The 21292-nt window shown below is 57.7% G+C and overlaps 1 protein-coding gene across 11 annotated transcripts in view; it reads left to right on the top strand.

Moving 5' to 3' along the window:
* Positions 1–20449, top strand: part of CACNA2D2 (calcium voltage-gated channel auxiliary subunit alpha2delta 2) — a 139253-nt gene extending 118804 nt beyond the window's left edge. Inside the window, exons 6-39 of one of the 11 annotated variants that reach the window (XM_029918575.1) lie at positions 1183–1324; positions 4580–4711; positions 4895–4952; positions 5608–5658; positions 5786–5885; positions 6004–6162; positions 6399–6506; positions 6605–6683; positions 7257–7306; positions 7485–7574; positions 7754–7825; positions 8015–8089; positions 9309–9383; positions 9462–9533; positions 9620–9691; positions 9796–9857; positions 10727–10803; positions 11991–12011; positions 14720–14780; positions 16893–16990; positions 17212–17302; positions 17410–17472; positions 17615–17718; positions 17986–18084; positions 18176–18264; positions 18411–18458; positions 18679–18750; positions 18854–19006; positions 19146–19198; positions 19322–19377; positions 19534–19660; positions 19811–19920; positions 20013–20101; positions 20192–20449. In XM_029918575.1, the coding sequence (XP_029774435.1) occupies positions 1183–1324; positions 4580–4711; positions 4895–4952; positions 5608–5658; positions 5786–5885; positions 6004–6162; positions 6399–6506; positions 6605–6683; positions 7257–7306; positions 7485–7574; positions 7754–7825; positions 8015–8089; positions 9309–9383; positions 9462–9533; positions 9620–9691; positions 9796–9857; positions 10727–10803; positions 11991–12011; positions 14720–14780; positions 16893–16990; positions 17212–17302; positions 17410–17472; positions 17615–17718; positions 17986–18084; positions 18176–18264; positions 18411–18458; positions 18679–18750; positions 18854–19006; positions 19146–19198; positions 19322–19377; positions 19534–19660; positions 19811–19920; positions 20013–20101; positions 20192–20332 (2949 nt within the window). In that variant the 3' untranslated portion in view covers positions 20333–20449. Of the gene's footprint in view, positions 1–1182; positions 1325–4579; positions 4712–4894; positions 4953–5607; positions 5659–5785; positions 5886–6003; positions 6163–6398; positions 6507–6604; positions 6684–7256; positions 7307–7484; positions 7575–7753; positions 7826–8014; positions 8090–9308; positions 9534–9619; positions 9692–9795; positions 9858–10726; positions 10804–11990; positions 12012–14719; positions 14781–16892; positions 16991–17211; positions 17303–17409; positions 17473–17614; positions 17719–17985; positions 18085–18175; positions 18265–18407; positions 18459–18678; positions 18751–18853; positions 19007–19145; positions 19199–19321; positions 19378–19533; positions 19661–19810; positions 19921–20012; positions 20102–20191 lie in introns of all 11 variants that reach the window. The other 10 variants (XM_029918570.1, XM_029918569.1, XM_029918573.1 and 7 more) reach the window with 10 other exon arrangements.
* The last annotated feature ends 843 nt before the right edge of the window (positions 20450–21292 follow it).

Raw genomic sequence — 21292 nt, 5'->3', positions numbered from 1 at the left:
CTGGGTGGGTAGGGAGGCACGATCACCCTTCCCCCTGACAAGATACAGCAGGAGGCAGGAACACTGCGTGGATGCCTAGGACCCAGTGAGCGGTCGGCAGAGCCACAAGGGGGTGGAAGTGACCTCAGCCTGGCATTGAGGGTGGTCACAGGGGTTGAGGGGCACTGAAGGGGCATGTAGATGGTCCAGCTGCTTACACCCCTTCCTCCCAGGGCATAAGGCCCCCCCCCCCCAGCTCTGCCCCTGTCCTGCCTTGATCTCTGTCCCTCCTTGCCTCCCTGTCTGGCTCTTTCCTGTCTTCTCCTTCACTCTCTGCCACCATCTTCCCTTCCCCCTTGCACACCTGCACCCGTGCCTGCCCCCACCCCCACTCGGCTGCAACATCAACACTGTAGCCGCAGACCCATTCCTGCCAGCCTGTGGTGGTGGGCGGGGGTGCACGGCGCATGCCCAGCCTGCTCGGCCGAGAGATGCTGTAATTGGCACCTGTCAGGCGGCTGCAGCTCATTTTAGAAAGTCAACGGGGGCCTTTGCAGTCCTGCTGCTAGCGGGAGCTGAGGACCCTCCCTCCGGAAGTTACCAGGTCTCAATGCTAGCCTCCACCCCAGCCCAGCTCTTCCCTCAAACTCAGCCCCTACTGCCACCAGCTGTAGGACTGGTGCTCCTCCCCCTAGATGGGACAAAGTCCTCTCCTTGGTGCCAAAAGAACTCCATGCAGGGAATGGGTGGGTCCCGGTGGAGAGTATGGGTTCCAAGTCTCCTGGGATGTGCTGCCTAGGCCTCCCTGTGATGGCACAAGCCTGTCCTTATAAACAGAGGGCTGCAGCCCGCTCTTTCTTAGTGGCTCTGAGATTTGTCTCCTTCACTAATAATTGGTTTTCAAAAATGTGGGGAAGGGTCAGTTTGGCACTTGGAATTTGGGTTTAGCAAAATGTAGGGATGGTGGGTAGGGTGGGCAGGGGCAGGTGAGAGTCACAGGCCTCCTGGGTAGGGGTCCATACCCTCTATCCATCTGTTCCTGTGTCTCTCCATCTCTCTCCGTTTCTGACTGCAATAATCTCTGATTCTGAGGTGCTCCTAATCACCTAGGCTCTGGCCCTCTCCTGCCTGCAGAGCTGTCCAACCTCACTCCCCATTTTCCAGCCCTGACACCACTGTGGTGGGGGGTATCCCTTTCTGCAGGACGACCCTGAGAGTGAGGATGTGGAGAGGGGGTCCAAGGCCAGCACCCTAAGGCTGGACTTCGTTGAGGACTCAAACTTCAAGAACAAGGTCAACTACTCGTACACGGCCGTGCAGATCCCCACGGACATCTACAAAGGCTGTGAGTGTGCAGAGTGATCAGAAACAGCCCTCCCCCACCACCATGGGGGCAAGGCCTACTGCCTGGACACTGCCAGATCCCAGGTGCTCAACCAGTGCCATCTGCCTTCAGCCCCTTATACCCAAGGTCACACGTGCTCACCCACACACGGGCATCAAATCGTTCTCAGGCACGGCCTCACACTAACTCTCAGCAAACTACAAAGCACTCACTCTCCCCCACCCCCACCCCCATGCATGTGCAGTCTCCTGCCCATGAGTAGACACACGCCCACACGAATGCTTGCACACACCTTGTTCCCCTACATGCTGGACCAAGTCCCCACAGGCCCCCAAAGCAGCTCCTCCCCACCATCCCCCATTCCCTGGCCCCATGCAAGAATGGGTTGTGGAGCTACCACATCAAATGGAGACAAGGGCTTGGGGGGGAACAGGGAGCGCCTCACTCACAGACAACAACCTGGAACATCTCCCTCTTTGTCCAGGGACGGGGCAGCTTTGCACAATGGGAAAACCAAGTTACTACAGCTGGAAGGATTTGAGTCAGACATGAGGAGGAACTTTCTAAAGATATTGAGAGGTGTAGGGGGAAAAGACCAAGAGTCAGGCACTAGAGAGAGAGTTCTAAAAGCAGACTTTAGGGCCATGGGGTCTGTTGACCATAATTCTGTAAGCACCTACAAGGCAGCCTCAGAATCCAAGAGTCCCACCAGGTGGAGGGTCTTGGAACACAGGTCTCAGAGCTTCTGGATAGTCTCCAGATGCCAGGAATCCTCCAGGGTCCTCAGAGAGGCCCCCTTCCACCCATAGGGTCAGCCAGCCCTTCTAGGCAGCCTCAGGCAGGGGTGAGAACAGATATTCCTGCACACACCGTCCTGCCCTGCCACAGGCCGCCCGCAGGCCACCTGCCCGAGCCAACCGAGGAGCACTATCACAGGCAGGCACACTAATTAAAACAGGAGCCATACCGCCCTCCCCAGTCACCCCTCGCTACCCACACAAATTACATTTTATATGTTTTTTATTTACTGTGTCACTTTTAATTAAATCTGTAATCGCCTGCCTGAGGGGGCATGGTCCCCGTTTCCCAACTCAGCGTGATCTGAGAATGTGTGCACGTGGGTGCGGGTGTGTGCACGTGGGGCTGAGTAGCAGGCCCTTTCCAGGCACGGAGGCCGGAGTGCTTGCACAAGTGTGTCTTATAGTGAATGCATGTGGTCGTGGATACCTGCAGGGACAGCCCAGCTGAGGCGGGGGTCTACTCTTGGCTCTTGACCTGAGTCAGTAACATCCCTCTGGCAGCAGCTAGACTAGCTTCCAGGACAGTCTGCTCTAAGCCTTTCGTTGGGAAGATGGGGAAACTGAGGCCCAATGAAGGTTGGGACTTTCCAGGCAGACTCCCCCAGGAGAGGCAGTACTGTATGAAACATTTGAGAACCTGGCTTTATTTTGTTGTTGTTGTTAAAGAGAAAAATAGAAATTGTTCGAATCACTAAGTTTCTAAATTAGGAACAGGACCATAACATACTGTTCAATAGGCACAGCCAATGCTAGAAATGTGTTTTGTTTTCACATTATGGTCAGTTAAGGGAAGCTACAAGGACAGAGAGAAGGGAGGGGGAGAAGAGGGAGAGGGATTAGGCAGCACATGAGATGCAGCAGAGGCCACACACTGGAGGGAGAGAACAGAGGGACCTTACCCTGGAATGTGTCAGCACCCCCTAGGCTGTGGGCAGAGCCTTGCGCATTTGTATCTTTTTTTTTTTTTTTAAGTTTATACATTTACTTTGAGAGAGGGCTCTCACAAGTCAAGTCGAGGAGGAGCAGGGAGAGAGCACAGTCTGTGCAGAGCCCAACACGGGGCTCAAACCCACAAACCATGAGATCATGACCTGGATGCTTAACCCACTAAGCCACCCGAGCAGCCCGGCACGAGCATCTTCTCTGAAGAGAAGAACAGAGTCTTTGGAAGGCATTCTAAGTTCTCGCTTGGGGTGGATCTTTGATAAGGATCTCAGGACAAGTGGGATAATGGTGTAAGAAAGTGAAAGAAACTGGAGGAAAAAACAAGTCCCTAGGGGAGGGAGTCAGATACAGACGTCTGGCAGTAGCAGATGTCCAGCTCCTGGTGGGTTTTTTGGGGGTTTTTTTAGTGTCCTACATGCAGGGACAGATACACTGCACATAAGAGAATATATGTGCCACACACATACATCAGCCCGATTTAGGGCCATCCTGAGTTGGGGACGGGGATGCTCCTCAAGCCATCCTGTGTCCCTGCCCCAGCTGAGGGATCTAGAGGACCGAGCTCATTCATCTGAGAGTAGCCTTGATCTATGAGTGCATAGGGGTGGGTCTGGCCAAGGAATCACATATGTGCAGCCACAGAAGTCAGGGGAAAGGGAGGATGAGGGTAACTGGTCATGGTGGGGAGGTGGTTGTGAGAGCAAAACCCATTTGTGTTCTCCTATGGCTGCAGAGTGCTGTGACCTTGTGTCCATGGCAGAAGCCAGGATGCTGGGCAGGGAGGTTTGAAGGGTGAGGGATTCACACCTGGCTGGAAACATGGAGTTTCAACACAGATATACCTGTTAGGGAGTGCAGGCTGTGTGTGTGTGTGTGTGTGTGTGTGTGTGTGTGTGTGTGTGTGTTTACGCGCGCGTGCTTGCGGGCGCGCACATACAAGCATGCGTGCAAGTGTTGGAGCAAGATCGTGGCATAGCCCCTGCCCCTCCGAGAGCCCCCACCCCCACCCCTGCCTGCTCCTGGCCCCAGTTGATTAATCATGGAGCTGAGTGGCTTCCAGCTTATCAGGTACCTTAATAGCTGAATAATTCCAGCCCCATCATCGGGCCCTTAATTGCTTTCTTGTGGCTGCAGCCCGGAGTGCATGCTGAGTGGGTGAGCTCCCAAGGGACCAGCTGCAGGCTTCAGGCAGCATGCTGGATGGGCATCCCAACACAGAACTCGCTGCCACCTGGGCAGCCCCTCTCCAGGGGCCACAGGCCGTAGCTGCCCTCCCTGATCGTATGGGGGGCCTGGCTGAAGGGTAGGCTAAGCTGACTCGGGATGGGGTGAGGACCTGGAAGTCTTCCTGGAGGAGCTGGTGCTGCCCTAGCTGAGCCCTGGGGAATGAGAACCTGGCTAGGCAGAGAGCAGGTGAAGCTTTCTAAGCGGAGTATTTGTTGTTGTGGTGAGGTTCCGCAGGGGGATCGCCCAGGCACTTTTCACCTCAGCCCCCCCATTGCCCCCACAGCCACTGTCATCCTTAATGAACTCAACTGGACAGAGGCCCTGGAGAACGTGTTTATGGAGAACCGCAGGCAGGACCCCACACTGCTGTGGCAGGTCTTTGGCAGTGCCACGGGAGTCACTCGCTACTATCCAGGTGAGTGTCAGCCCATCTCTCCTGTCCCCTCAGCACTCACCCTCCTCCGTCACCCAGCCCACTTATCCTGAGGTGGGGGTGGGCGGTCAACTCTATGGGCTGTGGAGCAGCCCCTCCTGCAAAGCCTGCTACCCTGGCCAGGCCCTCCCCTGCCAGACCCCCTCACCTCCTCTCCTCCCACAGCCACCCCATGGCGAGCCCCTAAGAAAATCGACCTGTACGATGTCCGAAGGAGACCCTGGTGAGTGAGCAAGGAGGAGCTGGGCAGGGACGCCCCCTCAGTCCCCCCACCTCTGCTGCCTGCTCCCCTCCCTCCCGATATCCAGGCCTCGGAGCAGGGCGCAGCCAGCTCTATCCAATTTTCATTTCACACATCGTTGCCACTGGAAAATGGATCCCATCACCCAGGCAGGCCTCCCAGATGCCTCTGCCCCCCGTCCACTGCCCGGCACTCCACCCCCTCGGGACTGAGGGGCTGGGCCAGTGGGGGTTCCCAAGAGTGGATGTCGGTTGGCCAGGCTCCACACCACCCATCAGAGCCCTGGACACCTCACCCTCTGCTCTGCCTCTCCCACAGTACCCCATAACATCCTCCTTCCCTGCCACCTGTTCATTCCTGCACACAGCTGGGATGCAGACCTTGGGGCCTCATCCTAGGCCAGGGAACACACCTCCTACCCCCTCTCTGGATCACCTGTTCACCCCTCCTTTGGCTCAGGGTCATTCATGTCATGGGCAAGGACTGTTTTTTTTAATATGATATCCTCAGTGCCTAGAACCCTGTCTGGCCCATGCAGTGGATGCCCAGTAGAAACATGTTGAATCAATATGTGGGTGAAGGAAGAAAGGACCCACAAGGTCTCAGGCTGGCCCTAATTGAGGCTTCTCCTGGGCAGGTATATCCAGGGGGCCTCGTCGCCCAAGGACATGGTCATCATCGTGGATGTGTGAGTGAGCAATGCTGGCAGAAGGGGTTGGGGGAGCAAGGGGTGAGAATCTGCTGCCTGCAAACACCCATTAGGCAATGGCAGGGGAATGCCTAAGGCCTACCTGGCATCTCCATGACCTTACCAGGAGTGGCAGCGTGAGTGGGCTGACCCTGAAGCTGATGAAGACGTCTGTCTGTGAGATGCTGGACACGCTCTCTGATGATGACTACGTGAACGTGGCCTCGGTTAGTACCATGGTGGTAGGCGGGTGAGGAATGGGTCATACACACCACCCCCGCACTGTGCAACAGCTGACTGCCCTGGCCAGCCTGAGGCCACTCACCACTCTCACTGTCCCTGCAGTTCAATGAAAAGGCACAACCTGTGTCATGCTTCACACACCTGGTGCAGGCCAATGTGCGTAACAAGAAGGTGTTCAAGGAAGCTGTGCAGGGCATGGTGGCCAAGGGCACCACAGGCTACAAGGCCGGCTTTGAGTATGCCTTCGACCAGCTGCAGAACGTGAGCCCTGTGGGTGGGTGAGCGGGTGGCTGGGGACAAGCAAAGGTCTGGGCTTGGTGACACTGGGGAAATCAAGACAAATGGCCTTGTTAGTGCCCAACAGGCAGCTCGGGCAGATAGCACCATCTGCTGTGGGGAGGAGGGCCTGAGGGCCAGGCCTTCCAGGGGGAGGGAGACCCACCCCTGGACCGGGGAGGGGCCGAGAGCTGCCTGACCCCAAACCTACTCCTGACCAGTCCAACATCACTCGTGCCAACTGCAATAAGATGATCATGATGTTCACGGATGGTGGTGAGGACCGTGTACAGGATGTCTTTGAGAAGTACAATTGGCCCAACCGGACGGTGAGACGCAGCCCAGGTGGGGGCCACCCTGACTTGGGCCCAGTTCAGGGAAGGGCTGTTGTCTGGTGGCCACAGTAGTAACCCCAAACCCCAAACAGGTCCGTGTGTTCACTTTCTCTGTGGGGCAACACAACTATGATGTCACACCCCTGCAGTGGATGGCCTGCGCCAACAAAGGTACAGTGTCCAGCATCACTGCCTCGGGACCTGCCTGCCATGCCCTGCTGTCCATCAGGCTGGTTGTCCACCTGTCCATCCATACCTCCAGCTTTCCAGCTGCCTCTTTACCCACTACCCAGTTTCCTGTGCATGTGACTGTCCACCTCTCTGTCTGGCTGTATAACTTGTCCATATAACTGAGCATCTTTCTGCCCATCTGTCTGTCCATTGTCCATCCATCTCCTGTCTGATATGCTCCTGTGTCTGTTTGCTGTTCAGTCTACCTCTCCATGCATTTGGGCCTGGCCTCTGGGTGGACTCTGAATGTCACTACCATCCGAGCAAAAGGGACCTCACCCTGCCTCTGCTTCCTTACACCCCTATACTCATGGCCGTTTCCCTAGCATTGGTCCCATTAACAGGGCAGTGGAAGGGAGCTCTAAAGAGATAGGAGTTTGAGGGAGGAGTGACACCAGAGAGGAGGCCTGAGGGACAAGTCCAAGGCTGCTGACACACCACAGGGTACAGAAGCCCCCGTGCCATGGGTCCTGCATACCACCCAGACCCACCTCTGGTCCCCTTCCCTCACAGGTTACTATTTTGAGATCCCTTCCATTGGAGCCATCCGCATTAACACGCAGGTGAGACTATAGGGCACCTCCCCCCGTCCTCCCAGCACCTTGTCTCCTGGCCACGGAGTGAACAGTGGGCTCCTGTGGTGTGAGAGCGCCCCCTGGTGACATGCTGATATGCCGGGAGGCAGAACAGAGAAGGTGCAGTGGGCGTGTGAACTTGTGACCCCTGCCGCCTTCTCCCCAGGAATATCTGGATGTATTGGGCAGGCCCATGGTACTGGCCGGCAAGGAGGCCAAGCAGGTGCAGTGGACCAACGTGTATGAGGATGCACTGGTAAGGCCTCTGGGCCCCCACAGATGTGTCCACAAGGTCAAGTTCCTTAAGGGCCCCCATATGGGAGTAAACCACAGAAGAAAAAAAGGGGCCTGTGCCTGAGCCCATCCTCTGAACACTCAGGGTAGGGCATGGCTGGCCACAGGAGGCTAACTCATGCTCTCTTCCTCTCCCTTCAGGGGCTGGGGTTGGTGGTGACAGGGACCCTCCCTGTTTTCAACCTGACACAAGATGGCCCTGGGGAAAAGAAGGTAAGGTTCCCCACTAAGGAACAGCTAGGCATACCCTAGCAGGTCTGGGATGGAGGAGGGACAGACAGGCCTTCAGACTAGACAGGGGCAACTATTTGTGAACAGCTTGAGGCCTTGGGCATGAGGTTTGGACAGTGGGGCTTCCCTGTGGACTTGAACCCATTTCAGACCCCATGCCTCTGCTCCCAGAACCAGCTGATCCTGGGTGTGATGGGCATTGACGTGGCTCTGAATGACATCAAGAGGCTGACTCCAAACTACACGGTAAGTATCCACCTGCCTCTCCACCCTGCTCTGCCTCCCACAGGGACACCAGCCAGGCTCAGCAGAGGAGTCTGATGGGGACTGCAGCATCTCCAGGGACACCTCTAAACTCAGGCAGTCAGGAGACACTTCCAGAGGAGGTGACCTTGGGCCTAGAGCTGGAGTCGGCAAACTTTCTGTGAAGGGCCAGACTATGAATATTATAGGCTCTGCCAGTGTAAATACTCATCCTCAGCTCTGCTATGGCACTGCAAAAACGGCCACAGACAAAATAAATAAATAGGCATGGCTGTGTTTGAATACAGTTTTGTTTGTGGATCCTGAAACTTAAATTTCACATAATTTTCACGTGTCGTGAAATAAAATTCCCTTTTCAGTCTTTTTAAACTACTTAAAAATGTTAAAAAAAAAAATCCTTAGCCATACAGTAACAGGTGGCAGGCCAGATATAGCCCATGGGCCATACTTTGCTGACCCCTGGACTGTCAGATAGACAGGAGGTGTACTTGGAGTTGCAGGAAACTCTCTGGGCAAAGGACTAAAGGTGAAAACCAAAATCTAAAGCAGGGAGGAACAAGGTCAGTGTCGCTAGCCCAGCACCTGCAGTGAAGAGTTTCAGTCTTGGTTGTGAATGGGGTAGGGGTGAGGTGTGTGTGACAGCATGTCCACCCCTGAGCCACATGAAGGCCCCAGGTCATTGGCCTCCCTGTGCAGTGAGAAAATGGTCTAGAGAGCTAAGGGTGAGTCCAGGGTCCCATTCACTCCTCCTTCACTTCCACCTGGAAGGGGTACCCAGGAATTTCAAGGGCACCCTCCTTCCTACACACTCTACTGAGATAGGGCCTAGGAGGAGGCGGTAGTGGGGAGTGGAGGGGAGGGTGACAGCAGCTTTGAGGGGCCAGTGGAGGCAGAACAGTCCAGCTGATTGACAGTTTCATGACAATTAGGGGCAGTTGGGGCAGAAGGCCAAATCACATTGTGGTCCCGTGTTGCCGGTCAGCCTCAGCAAGGCCTGGTGCATGTGGGATACCATCCTGCTAAACTTGAGCTTGAGAAGCAGCTCAAGAAACAGGCTCAAGGTCACATGGCATGTGGGGAGCCCCTGGCTGAGCAGGCAAACCCCTCAGTGGTATGAAAAGCAGGCTAAGGAAGAGCTTCAGAGTCTGGGGAATCCCTGCCCAGCCTTCCAGGCCCTGAGCCCCCAATCTACGCCCCCCAGCTTGGAGCTAACGGCTATGTGTTTGCCATTGACCTGAACGGCTACGTGTTGCTGCACCCCAACCTCAAGCCCCAGGTGAGCCAAAGGGGTGGCCAGGAGGGGGGTAAACTCTACAAGATGGGAACCCCTGACTTCCTGCCCTGCCTCCCACAGACCACCAACTTCCGCGAGCCTGTGACTCTGGACTTCCTGGATGCTGAGCTGGAGGATGAGAACAAGGAGGAGGTAAGGAAAAGGAGAGGAGTAGGGATGGGGGCACCCAGAGCAGCAGAGAGTAGGGACCCCACCCCTCACATCTCTGGCCCTTCCAGATCCGCCGGAGCATGATCGATGGCAACAAGGGCCACAAGCAGATCAAAACGCTGGTCAAGTCCCTGGACGAGGTGAGAAGATGGTATAGAGGGACAGAGTCAGGGTGGGCATCCTCCAGTTTTCTACCCCACCCCTGCCTACTGGCCCAAGTACTTGACGCAGCCTATTTTCCCAGAGGTACGTAGACGAGGTGATGAGGAACTACACCTGGGTGCCTATAAGGAGCACCAATTACAGGTGAGTGGGGCAGGACTGGGTAGACAGGGAGGGTGGGGCAGCCCCAGAGCCCAGAGTCTGAGCCCTCTCCTTGCCCAGTCTGCAGGTTCTCAACAACTGCAGCCATGATCCCGGTGGTGTGCCAGCAGCCAGGCTGCTCACTACTCACCCCAGGACACTCGATGCCCCAAGGGCCTTTTGCTGGCCCTTTAGGAACACTGAATAGAGACAAGACAGTGCATCTGATGTCTCCCCATGCCACACCACCCTCTTATATCATCCCTGCCTGAATTGTGTTCCTGGGTATCTGCACCCAGGATGTCACTCTCAGTGCATCCCCAGACCTGCTCTCAGCAGGCACCACAGCCTCGGAGCAGGTACACTTGTGGGTCAGGCCCAGCAGTGCAGGCTGTCTTCCTGTGGCCCCCAGAGCTGGTCTCATTTACACCCTAATCCCAGCTCGTGACTGCTACTCTTGGTGTTAGCACCAGCCCTGCTTTTTGATGGCTCTCACATGGCCTAAGTCTCTGGGGACTAAGGGACCCCACTCCCGTAGCTGTGCACCCAACAGCCTAGCTCTCTGACAGTGTTCTGTCCCTTTTGAGTTTGCCCCTGGCCAGATAGAGGAGGCTGGCTGGGTACATGGTGTGCTGGGGTGGCGGGGGAGAGGGAGGAGATGGAGTTGCTTTGGGGCTGGGAGTTCTGAGGCTTCCAGAAGAGTTTGGGGAGTGAACCTCCCACAACTAACAGGGAAAGGTGGCCCTGGTGGTCAGGAGAGGGGACTTCACAGCCTGGGCCACTCTGTCCAGCTCCAAGCGGGGGGCTGAATGCCAGTGTGGCCCACCTCTCCCCAGCAATGACATATGCTCCTCCCCTCCCCTCCTCCCCAGCCTAGGGCTTGTGCTCCCACCCTACAGCACCTTCTACCTCCAAGCCAACCTCAGCGACCAGATCCTACAGGTCAAGTGTAAGTGGCCCGGCCCCTGCCTGTGCCCTGCACCCCTGCCTCTGCCCCGCACCCTGGCCGCTGGCCCCAGGCAGCATAGCCAGCCGCTGGCAGCAAGGCAGCCCCTCCTGCCCAGTCTGCCCACCCCCAGGTGCCCGCAGGCTGGGGCACCAGCCATCGGAAAGTCTGTGGAAATCTGCATGCCTGCCTTTTCTCAGATTTGGTTCCAGACCATTCTCTCATGATTTCTGTTGAGGTTTTTGGTTTTAGTTTCTCCTACTGCGTGTCTTCCCTCCTTAGCTTGCCTCCCCCGCACACCTCTGGGGGCTGCATTCTTGGAAGACACCCCCTCCTCTCACCTCTCCTTCCCCCTGCGCCCTGCAGCTCTCTCCCCCTGTGGTGCCACCCCCCCAGGGTCTCTCTCCCCCTCCTCTGACCCCCTCATTCTCCCCCATTTTCCTTCCCCCTCATCCACCCCCTCACCTTCCTCCAACCCCCACTGCCTTACTCTCTCTGCCCTTTCTTTTCTCTTGCCACCTTCTCTCTCTCCTCCTCCTCTCCCCTTCTCCCTTCCCTCTCCCTCCCTCCTTCTCTTTCCCTTCCCTGCACCCCCACCTTCTCTGTCTCCCCACTTCCCTCTCCCTTCTGCTCCTTCCCTCTCTCTCCTGCCCCAGCACCTTTACTTTCTCTCTCTTCCTCCCTCCTTCCCTCCCTCTGTTCCCCCCCTTCATCCCTACATCTCCCACCCTCCCTGCCTCTTCCTCTCCCTCACTCTTCCCCCTCTTCCTCTCTGGACCTCTCATCTTCCTTCCCTCCCCGGCCCACTCCTCTGCCTGTGGCTCATTCCTGCATGTCCTGCTCACCCTGGGCCTCCCCCAAGAGGCCTCCGGAGCCTGTGGCCCCGCCTGCCCACCGCCCGAGGTCACTGGGAGGGAGGCTGGGGCTCCGGCCCCACCGGGCGCCCCCCCACCTGCCTGGCCGACTGGGGCTCATCTCCTTTGAGTTTTCTCGCTCTCTCTTTCTCTCTCATGTTGTTTTTTTGCAAGAAGTTTCCTTTCGGTATGATGATGAGACACAATATTTTCATTCAAACAGCCATTGAATAAAATATTGTTTGTGCCCCTCCCCTTCCCCTCCCCCTTTTCGTTTGTTTTTGTGTTTGTGTTGTTTTTGTTTTCCTCGCTTTCTCTCTTGGTGGACTGTCCCAGTGCCAATCAGCAAACTGAAGGGCAAGTATATTCAGAACCAGTGCACCCTCCTCTCCCCACCCCACCCACCCTCACACCCCTGCTTGCCCCCCTCCCTGCCCAGGACCAGCCAAACCCCTGCTCTCCAGGGCTCCCTCCCAGCATCCCCTTGGCTCCTCTAGTTCTTGCCTTTTCCCTCATCCCTAAACCCCTAATACAGCCAGGGGCCCTTCTCCTGGGCCTGCCTGTAGGGTGGTGTCCGGCGTGTTCTGAGAGCTCAGGCCCCCTCCTCATCCTCTCTCCCTCTGGGCAGGCACCTGCCCACCCCACCTACTCTGTCCCTCCAAGACAACTCAACAGTGGGGACAGGGCTGGATGCCTCTCCACCACCTCCCACCCAGCAGGGCAGGGGGCCTGATAGGTAGGGCTAGGCCAGTCTTCAGTGGGGCTTATGTGAGGCTTATGGGAAAGGAAAGTGCCAGCCACATGAGGCTTCCTCTGGGATAGTTCTCCCTCCTGTGATATCCAGCAGTTGGTCCAGAAGCTGGCAGCCTTCAAAGGGGTGACAGAAGGCTTTGGAAGCCCTACACCTTGATTCTGGGATGGGCAGGATAGGGCAGCAGCCATGCCACTGGGAGAGCCACGCAGACCCAGCCATCCTAGGCACTGGCCTAGGTGCTGCAGCCCCTGTCCCCTGCTGCCCCCACTGCCCCCAGAGACTTTGCTAAGGCCCACTGGCCCAGCCCAACCCTGGTACTTGGTGCCCCTGGGGGTAGGGGGTCAGGTATGGAGAAGTTGTTCCCCTGGGAAATAAAAGCAGACTCAGGGACAGTGAGACTAGCCAGGAATGGAAGGAAATATGTCTGGACCCCAAGGGCCACCAAAGAGCTTGGAGGAAATAAGTTCTGGTACTTAGGGGTACGGGTACCCAAGCCAGACATTCCCAAAAAAAGGTAGGCAGTGAACTCACAGACTCTAGTGGAGAACAAGGACGGTAAGAGAGGGCAGCATGTGAGGGTCTCTGCCACTGGTGCGTAGACACCCCTGCCTGGACAGATAGGCATGGGGAGCCACAAGGGGAGGTCCTGTCCCCAGTCCCCATGGCCTAGAAGCCAGGGCTCCCCAAGAAGCCCTAAGAAGGACCCTGGCCCACCTAGTCCATCAAAGGAAATATAGCTGGCCCCACTGGCCAGGGTGGGGGTGGGGGACAGGCCCTACTCCCACTGGCTTGAGTTGTCTTCTCTCCCCCTTCCACATCCCTCCCAGTGACCCCAGAAATTCAGGGCCCTGGTAACAATGACAATTATAGCCTAGTCTCCCTGCTCACCTACCTCCTTTTTCTTTCTCCTCCTTCCCCTCCCCCGCACCCGTTCCCTGTCGGCTTGTGCCCAAACCCTGCCTCACAGTCCCATCAGAAAGCAACAGTCCAACCAGTGACTGCCCAGTCCCTGCAGGCACCCCAAGCCCACTTCCCGAATCTTGCAGTGCATTGTGGGAGTATCTGGGAACAGAGAAGACCCCTCTTCTGCAAAAATAAGCCTTGGGGTGACAGAGAGGCCAGAACCTTGATGAAGACAGGATTGGAAGGTGGGCTGCCCAGGGTGCAACAGGCCAAGGGGCAGTGGCATGCCTCCAAGATGCAGACCAGCCAAGTGGCTGATCCAGCTGGGCAGGGAGAGGCCTCAGAGAAGCCCAGATTCACAGACCCACACCAAGACCCTTGTACACATGCACAGACATGCAAACACACATGCTCTCCAATGTACATATGTGCTCACTCTCACACACATGCACAGGCCCAATTGATAGGTCCCTAAGAGCACCTCACACCTTCTCTGGAGCCCCGGCATTCCTCTTTGGCTGCTATGAACCCAGACAGGTCCTAGGAAGTGTCAAGACCCACCCTTCTTCCCCACCCGGCCTCATGCTCCCAGCCCAAGAGGGCAGGTGTACAGGTTCATGCAGCATTCCTGTGTCCTCCTGGCTCCCACACCTTCATCCCACAGTGTGGCAACATGCCCAGGCACAGTCTCCCCTCACCCAGCCCCCCAGCCCAGGAAAGACTGCTGGACCCCCACAATGCACTGCAGCCCAGCCCCAGCTGCCCACACCGTCTCTGGTTGGACTGTCTGTGCCCGTGAGAAACCCCCTCGGTTTGGCCATGTTGATGCCTGACACAGAACAAAAGCAAGACCTACCAAAATGCAAACAGCTGCAGCAAAGAAAGAGAGATAAAAATCCGCAGCCAAAAGCCAATTCCCTTCCTCAAAGTCTCTTTGGAGGCAAAGGAAGCTCAGCATGCGGTTTTTTTCCATTACGGATGTGATAAGAGCGAGACCGGCGCCTCCCCCAGACCATGCATATATATAGCAGTGTGTGTATATATATGTGTGTGTGTGTGTGTTCGTGTATATGTGCTATACAGCCGTATGGAAGCATATACAGCCACGCCACGGGACTCACTGCCGACAGAGGACCAGGCCTGGGCAACATATTGGCTATAACTGCCCTCCTCCTGCGATGCTGTAGTCTCCACAGGCCCTCCACCCCGCCCCGCCCTCCCCTTTTCTCTGCCCGCCCCTTCTCTCTGGCTCGAACTTGAACGTGGAAGTGGCGGGTTCCCTCTTTGCTGGTGTCTCCCCCTCCCTCAAGCCACCCTCTGCCCTGTCCCTTCAGCCCCCATCAGCTCTGAGCCCCCTGGCCTCCTGCCTCCCCAGCCCCCGCCGGATAACCCCCCGTTTCTGTTGCAGATTTTGAGTTCCTGCTCCCCAGCAGCTTTGAGTCTGAAGGACATGTTTTCATTGCTCCCAGGTAGCTTGCGTGTGGCCTTGCTGAGGTGTCCTCCCCAGCCCCAACCACCCCGGCCCCGCCTCCTGCACTGCTGCCTGGAGCTCTGTGTGTGTGTGTCCTGTGCAGTGTCGCTCCCCTGCCCCATGCATAGCCCTGTATGTTCGGCCATGTGCATACCTGGGCCATGCAGCCGCACCAGGCAGCAATGGCTAGCTGCCCACAGCTCCAGCCCCCACCAGGCCTGGGGCAGGAGGGCTCTGGACTCTGCTGATATTCCCTGCCCTCCTGGGCCACCAGGAGGGACCCTTTCTGCCCTGGGCAGGCTGTCCACAGCACACTCCTCACTGGGCAGCTGCTGCTCTGGTTTGTGGTACCCTCCCCAAACCCCACCCTGCACCCCATCCTTGTCCTGTGTCAGTCAGTGTTTGTGTGGATCTGGGGATGAGCCAGCCAGAGCCCCTGTCGGCAGTGCCGAGTGTGGGTGTGATGGCTCACAGAGGACTGGGGGAGGTGGAGGGTACAAGGGCTTTGAAGTGGTTCTCTGGCAAGCGATGGGGTCAGGGCCCAGTGCAGGCTGGGCCTGGACCATCCCTGAAGAGCACACTCAGCATACACACACACATCCTTGGGTATACACGTTCTGCCTGTTGGCCCAAAACGAGGAGGCCAGCAGCGCCCCCTCCCCCCCCCGCAGGGTGAAGCCTTCCCCTGCGGCCTGCTTTGGATGAGGGCAGGTGGGTACAGCTGACAGAGAGCCATGGGCACTCTCAGGCACCACACGGGGGCTCTGGACATTCCTGACCTCCATGTGTGTCCACGTGTGTGCATGCACCCACAAATCCTCTCTCTGTAAGACGTGTGTTTGTATTTGTGAGTAATTGTGTATGTTTTTAAGAGTCTGAGTGTAAATATGGAGTGGGCTGTGTGCACTAGTGACTGTGAGAATGAGTGACAAGGCCTGTGTGGCACACGTGACCCCAAGAGAGGGCACTGTGTTTGTTTTTGTCACTTCTGTATCTTTGACTTAGGAGAGCTCAATAAATACTTGTGGGTGAGTGAATGAAGTAACCCACAAATATAAACATACATACTGGTGGGGGGCACTGTGGGGGAGTTGTATCTGAAGCACAGCTGTGTGGGCATCACTCTGAATGTGTCAGGTGTGCCCCCTACCCCAGAATTACAGGTTATGCACTGTACAAAGGCCACAGGGGCCAGAGAGCAGGTGGGGGGGTTGAAACCCAGTCCCAGGTGCCCTTACCAAACTATGCACCCTAGCACAGCCTAGGGAAGCAGTGCATTTAAAAAATTCCCACAATGTTGCTGTATTCTGCCCAGCGGGGAGGCCTCTAGTGGCAACCATATGAATAAGGGATTGGGCAAGAGAGAGAGCTCCATCTACCAGGGTGGAGGGACTGCTCACTGCGACTTCTTGGGGAGCAGAGCCCCAGGAAGGCCTCCCATGCCCCAAAACTCCCATGTTATGTTCTCTGGACCCAGAGCCTGAGGGCCTTGAAGAGGCGAGGGATTTGGACTGTCCACATCTTGGGGAAGAGTGTTCCAGGCAAAAAGAGCAGCCAGTCTGAGGACCCACATGTTCCCACTGACTTCCTGGCACCCTCTGTGGCATGATGGAAAACAACTGAGGCTTGGGGAGCTGAAGTGAGTCGTCCAAAGGTGCAAAGCTAGGAAGCAGCAGGTTGAGGTCTTACATTCAGGCTAAGCCAGCACGGGACTTCTCCCACCTTGTTCCCACGGGAACGCCACAGCATACAGGTGGACGGGCCAGCCACGAGGCATCTCTTGGGGCCTCCCAGGTGTGCAGTCAGGGTCCAGCTACACAAGAGACATGGGAGGCTCTGCAGGGCTATGCCCTGGAGGGAGAACCTGCCAGGTTGGAGGAAGCGGACCATCACTCTTGTATCAGCTCCACCCCTATTCAGAGGTGGCAGCCTGCTGTCACCCACCATCACAGTCACGGTCATGTAGTAGCTGCAGCCCGTAAGAATACACACCCCCTGCCAAAGGCCCATGCTTCTCAGTCAATGGCCAGGCAGGCCTGTTGGGAAACCTCAACCCTACTGCTCTGTCCAGCCCCCCAAGCCCACTCTTCTTGCCCCTCCCCACCCCCAGAGAGTATTGCAAGGACCTGAATGCCTCAGACAACAACACCGAGTTCCTGAAAAACTTCATTGAGCTCATGGAGAAAGTGACTCCAGACTCCAAGCAGTGTGAGTGCCTGGTGGGGCAGCCGGGTCTGGGCAGTGCCCAGGCCACAAGGGGGCAGCCCAAAAGAACCCAGAGACCGGGCAGATGTGATGCAGACCCAAGCCCAGGGCAGGGCCTGGGCCAGGTAGTGGGGAAGGCTCCTATTGGAGCCTTGGGTGTATGGGGGAGAGTGGGCAGGGAGCCACAAGAAGATATCCCCTCCACCCCTAACCTCTCATTCTAGGCAACAACTTCCTTCTTCACAACCTGATCTTGGACACAGGCATCACACAGCAGCTGGTGGAGCGTGTGTGGCGGGACCAGGATCTTAACACGTAGGCATCATTCCGCCTGTGGGGGCAGCAGGTTGTGATGGGCCCAGAGGCCCTGGCCCTGCCCTGCAGAAGGCAGGCCTGTGACTCACCTCCCTGCTGCCCCCCAGGTACAGCCTTCTGGCCGTTTTCGCTGCCACTGATGGCGGCATCACTCGTGTATTCCCCAACAAGTAAGTGACCTGCCACCCAACACCCGGTCCCTGCCTGGGACCCTGCCTCTGTCCTGCTGCCCATAGGCCTCCTTGCACCTGGCTGAGACACTGTCCCCCATACACCACCTCTCCTACTGATCTGTCTTTCTTGGATAACCAGAGCAGCGGAGGACTGGACGGAGAATCCGGAACCCTTCAATGCCAGCTTCTATCGCCGTAGCCTGGACAACCATGGCTATGTCTTCAAACCCCCACACCAGGATGGTGAGTATCCTCCAAGGAGCCCAGCAGCAGGTGGGAAGTTGAGGCTTCCCTGTCTGCTCACCCAGGGCTAGGCTCTGCTCTCTGAGGCCCCTCTCAAACAGGAGGCTGGCTGAGACTGGGGCAGATGAGGAGACAGAGCTAAGCTGTGCCAAACACTACATTGAGTACTGGGTACTTGGCTTGGGCCCCTGGGTCCACAGGCTCAGCACAGAGTGGTCAGTGTGACCACCAGCCCCTCTACTCCTGACCATCCCACCCCACCTCCAGCCCTGTTAAGGCCACTGGAGCTGGAGAATGACACAGTGGGCATCCTCGTCAGCACAGCTGTGGAGCTCAGCCTGGGTGGACGCACACTGAGGCCAGCAGGTGAATGCCTGGGTGGAGGTGTGGAAAGAGATGATGGGCAGGGTGCTGCCCTAGAAGGCAGGCATTGATGGCCCTTTGCTCTCCCCTATAGTGGTAGGTGTTAAGCTGGACCTAGAGGCCTGGGCTGAGAAGTTCAAGGTGCTAGCCAGCAACCGAACCCACCAGGACCAGCCTCAGAAGGTACTTGGGCAGGTGTGGGGGCAGTAAGCTTAGGAGAACCCATTCTGGAGTCTCACTCCAGATGGCCTGGGGATCCAGATGTACGAAGGGTGATGGGAGGGGGAAGACTGGCGGGCACCTTATGGTCCTTGCTCTCTGCCCAGCAGTGTGGTCCCAGCAGCCACTGTGAGATGGACTGCGAGGTTAACAATGAGGTACGTGTGCCCCAAACCCTAGCTTACCCTGATCCCAGATGTCTTAATCCCAACTGACATCGTTTGGCCTGAGGGTCTCAACATCCTACCCTGACTTTACAGCTTTACCAGAACTGGGGGAGTGGTGCCCTTCTACCCAACCACCTGACTGCCAGGGTCTGGGGAAGAAGGTCTGGGCCTGAGCCCCTCTCCATCTTACTCCCCCTTCCCCACCTCTCAGGACCTGCTCTGTGTCCTCATTGATGATGGGGGATTCCTGGTGCTGTCAAACCAGAATCATCAGTGGGACCAGGTAAGGGTCAGGAAGAGGGTCGAAAGAAAGGGCTGGGGTTTAAGCTTTATGGGGGTGTGGCACTGCCACCCCTGTGACTACCATTCCCTCCTGGCATTCCCAGGTGGGCAGGTTCTTCAGTGAGGTGGATGCCAACCTGATGCTGGCACTCTACAATAACTCCTTCTACACCCGCAAAGAGTCCTACGACTATCAGGCAGCCTGCGCCCCCCAACCCCCAGGCAACCTGGGTGCTGCACCCCGGGGGGTCTTTGTGGTGAGCCCCAGTGGTGCCTGGCCTGGAGATGGGGGAGGGGGTGCTGGGAGACCTGCCCACAGATGACCCTCCACCTCTGATGAGAGAGCTGGGGGTGATCCAGGTTCAGGGACAGCAGTAGCCCCTCTCTCCACTGCAGCCCACCATCGCAGACTTCCTTAACCTGGCCTGGTGGACCTCGGCTGCAGCCTGGTGAGTTCGAGGGGAAAGGGAGCTGAGCAAGGGTGCTCCCTGCCCTGAAAGGCTCAAGAGAAGTTGTGGGGTTGGGCACTGGCCTCTGCTGACCACTCCCACTCAGTGACCCCTGCCCTGCAGGTCCTTGTTCCAGCAACTTCTCTATGGCCTCATCTATCACAGCTGGTTCCAGGCAGGTAGGTGGGGCTTTAGAGGTCCCTCCTCGAACCCCCCTCCCCAGTCTAAGCCCAGACCCATCCCAAAGGGAGATGGGTCTTAAGGCTGATCGAGGTTGAGACCCAAGACCTTGCCAGGGTGAATGGGTGGGGCTGAGGTGCTCTGGGCCCTCGTAGACCCCGCGGAGGCGGAGGGGAACCCCGAGGCGCGCGAGAGCAGCTGCGTCATGAAACAGACCCAGTACTACTTCGGGTCGGTGAACGCCTCCTACAACGCCATCATCGACTGCGGAAACTGCTCCAGGTGCCCGTGGGGAGGGGGACCGGAGGGCTGGCTGCGGCTCCCCCGGGGCCCGTGGGCGGGGTCTGCCAGGTGGGCGCGGGGCGGGGCGGGGCCGGGGCTGCAGCGGGGCGGGGCGAGTCTCAAAGTCCCGCCTTTCCGTACTGCCTCCAGGCTGTTCCACGCGCAAAGACTGACCAATACCAACCTTCTGTTCGTGGTGGCCGAGAAGCCGCTGTGCAGCCAGTGTGAGACTGGCCGGCTGCTGCAGAAGGAGACACACTGTATCCTGCCCCCGCCGCTCCCCGCCTCCCGCGCCCCCTCCTGACCCGCGTGCCCCCTCCGTGCCCTGCCGCCTCCTTGACTCCCCACCCATGCCCAGCGGACGGCCCGGAGCAGTGTGAACTGGTGCAGAGACCGCGATACCGGAGAGGCCCGCACATCTGCTTTGACTACAACGCGACGGTGAGGAGAGAGCAGCGCACTTGGCAACCCGCTCCCCTCCCCTCCCCTCCCTGGGCCGCCCGCCGACCTGCACCTTGCCTCTTCCCGCAGGAAGATACCTCAGACTGTGGCCGCGGAGCTTCCTTCCCGCCGTCGCTGGGCGTCCTAGTCTCCCTGCAGCTGCTGCTCCTCCTGGGCTTGCCTCCCCGGCCACAGCCCCAAGTCCATGCCCACGCCTCGCGCCGCATCTGAGCGCCCCCCTCCTGCCCCTCTCCAGGCCTCCCCGCCTCTCTCCTGCCCCACACACCCCACCTTAGAGCCTCGCATCCTCCTCCCTTACCGAAGGACCTGAGCAGCCAGGTCCAAGTCTGAGCCTTGGGGGGGGGGGGGGGGGGGGAGGGCGGTCCCAAAGGAGGATGCCACAGGTCTTTGGCCCCCAAGCCACATCTCCCCGCTGAACCGTCAAAGTGACCGCAGACCCCTTATTCCCACCGGCCTCACCCACCCATGAGGGCTGGGACAGGGAAGCCACAGTACTGGTGCCAAACCAGGCCTCCACTGCCCACCCTGCCCCAAGGCTCCCTTTGTGCGGGAGACCTAAGGCCCTGCCCCAGCTGGACTTCTCTAACCTCTAACCTGGTCCTTATGTCTCACCCAGGACCAAATCTGGATTCCCTGGGAATAACGAAGTTGAGATGGGCAGTTTGAGGCTTGTGCATCCCAGCTTAGGTCCTGGCAGGAGAGAGGTCCTGATGCAGCCCTTCAATGGGCTCCTGCCCCTTTCAGGCCTACAGCCACCTCCCACCTTCTTCCAACCCTGCAGGTGACAGGCCAGTGACTGTGACACTGGCTCAGACACAACCCCATACACACCTGGAGCCCTGAGGGCAGAAACTGGACTCACATTAGACTTATCTAGGAGGACACATACACACACACACACACACACACACACACACACACACACACCATGGGATGGGGTGGGGGTGGGGGCTCACAAAGCCTTACACAGGGCAGGGGGTTGGTGGGAGGGTTGGCACATGCACACTTCATCTGCTCACCGCCCACCTCTAATCTGACCTGCAGCCTAGCTGGTCGTCTGTCTCTAAAGCTGAATGTCAAACAGTGCCAAATGCTGGGGCAGGGGGTTCACCTCTGTCCCACCCTAGCCACCAGTGTCCCGGAAATGTCCCTCACCCCACCAGGTGCTCA

The sequence above is a fragment of the Suricata suricatta genome, chromosome 12 (assembly GCF_006229205.1).
Source record: "Suricata suricatta isolate VVHF042 chromosome 12, meerkat_22Aug2017_6uvM2_HiC, whole genome shotgun sequence".
Classification (NCBI taxonomy): domain Eukaryota; kingdom Metazoa; phylum Chordata; class Mammalia; order Carnivora; family Herpestidae; genus Suricata; species Suricata suricatta.
Note: the sequence above shows the minus strand (reverse complement) of the source record. Positions and strands in the feature narration are given on the sequence as shown.